The 1,752-nt window shown below is 49.7% G+C and overlaps 1 protein-coding gene across 1 annotated transcript; it reads right to left on the reverse strand.

Annotated features, from left to right (window-relative positions):
- Window positions 1–206: 206 nt before the first annotated feature.
- On the reverse strand, window positions 207–1,597 carry LOC104615550 (transmembrane protein 136-like). Its single transcript, XM_010289545.1, has 2 exons — window positions 1,402–1,597; window positions 207–745 (listed from the first exon to the last, which is right to left on the reverse strand). The coding sequence occupies exons 1-2, from the start codon at window positions 1,595–1,597 to the stop codon at window positions 207–209; spliced, it is 735 nt and encodes a 244-aa protein (XP_010287847.1).
- Window positions 1,598–1,752: the final 155 nt, after the last annotated feature.

Raw genomic sequence — 1,752 nt, forward strand, 5'->3', positions numbered from 1 at the left:
GTTCAGTAGATGTGCCACGCTCCTCAGATTTCCACACAAATCCCTCTTCTGTCAGCTTTCCCGTGTCCCTAGCACTGATTCATCTCCTCCAGGGGTAGCGGTCCAGCACCAGAAAGTCAATTCCACATCACTTTCAGGAGTTCTTTTCACAGGAATAGGCTTCAGTAGCCAGGACCCAAGCCCAAGGGATTGTCATCCATGACCTGTTAATGAGCTGTCAAGTGCCCATTAGTTTTCACAGGTGCATTAGTACTCCTCAGGCTTGTCCAGGAATGGTATTTTTTCAATATTTTCCTCCTGACAAAGTGGCAGATTTCAACCATGAATCCCAAAGATACAAGGTACATGGCCAAGCCTCCAGCCTTGAGCAGCCAGATGGGATCAGGGGATGTCACCATCGCGTACATGATCAAAGCTCCTCCCCCGATTCGCAGCACCAGGAAGAGGAACACAAAGAAGAAATCCACCACTTCTCCCAGGAAAGTGTGGTAACACCCCATTTCCCGCAGAAACCAGCGGGTCTGGAGCAGTGGGTTGGTGATCTCGCTAACAAAAATAACAGCATTGACTTCTGTAGCAGACTTCCCGAGCCCCAGCACCATGATCATGCCACAGATGCTCAGTGTGTGATGGAACAGCATTAGGTCTCCCTCTGTCTGGAAATATAGGCACCAGCCCAGGTCAAAGATAAAGTAACCCAAGGTCAGGGACAGCACGTGGATCTGCAGAGATGTGTTTGGTGAACCTGAAATGAAAGATGTACGTAAGACTGGCATCTTAAATAAGACATTCTTCTACAATATGGAGCAATGCAGGTTGTATGACTCTTTCCTCCTTAGTTTCCAGCCTTATCCTGTGAGCCAAGTGCCAGGCTGCTAGCTTGGATGTCTGGTTCCGCTGTCCCTTCACACTTCTGCCTGCCCAGCAGACCCAGGCAAGCCATCCCATCCTGCTACACTTGGGTTTCTCTTTTTCCCTCCACCCTTTTAGAAAACAGCGATGGAAAGCCCGACCCCCATCAGCAGAAGTATTTCAGATTTAATGACAGAAAACAGCAAACAAAACCCCACAGCCAAATGCCAGGAGTTATTGCACCCTTAGAGATGTGAAGAGCACTTAGTCTTTCTCAACACTGTGCTACACCTAATGCTGCAATAAACTCAAGCTGCCAACCTGAAAATTTTCAATATGTACATAGATAAAACAAAACAAAGAATAAAAAAATTAACGATAAGAAGCTGCAAGAGCTGGAGAAGCAGCAGGGGAGTTAAACAAAATCCTGCCCCAAAAACATTCATATAAGAGAACAGACGGACAAGGCCCCCACTCCACCTGTAACAGAACCAGAGGCGCCCACGCTGCATGACAAGGACATGTGTCAGGGTGAGACTCCAAACATACCTGCATTGGTCAGAGTCCAGGAGCCATCCAAGACAGCAACGTAACCCGAGAGGCAGGTGACAACCACCCCATGCAGCAGAGTGACCAGGCGGCAGCTCCACTCGTAGGAACGGTTCTTGTTCCGGCAGCAGAAGCAGGCGTACAGAAACAGCCAGGCAACAAAGCTGCAGGCCACCTCGAGAACGATGGAAACCATCCTACTGAACACAGAGCGAGGACGTGACGAGCACAGTAACCCTCTCAGCAAGGCGTGTTCACCCAGACCTTCTGCCTCAGCATCCAGCCCAGCCCATTCGCAGAGACCCCAGGGGAAAAAAAGAACCACCAGACCCAAACCCCCAGGGCTCTCCT

This window comes from Phaethon lepturus, unplaced genomic scaffold, assembly GCF_000687285.1.
Source record: "Phaethon lepturus isolate BGI_N335 unplaced genomic scaffold, ASM68728v1 scaffold19126, whole genome shotgun sequence".
Taxonomy (NCBI): Eukaryota; Metazoa; Chordata; class Aves; order Phaethontiformes; family Phaethontidae; genus Phaethon; species Phaethon lepturus.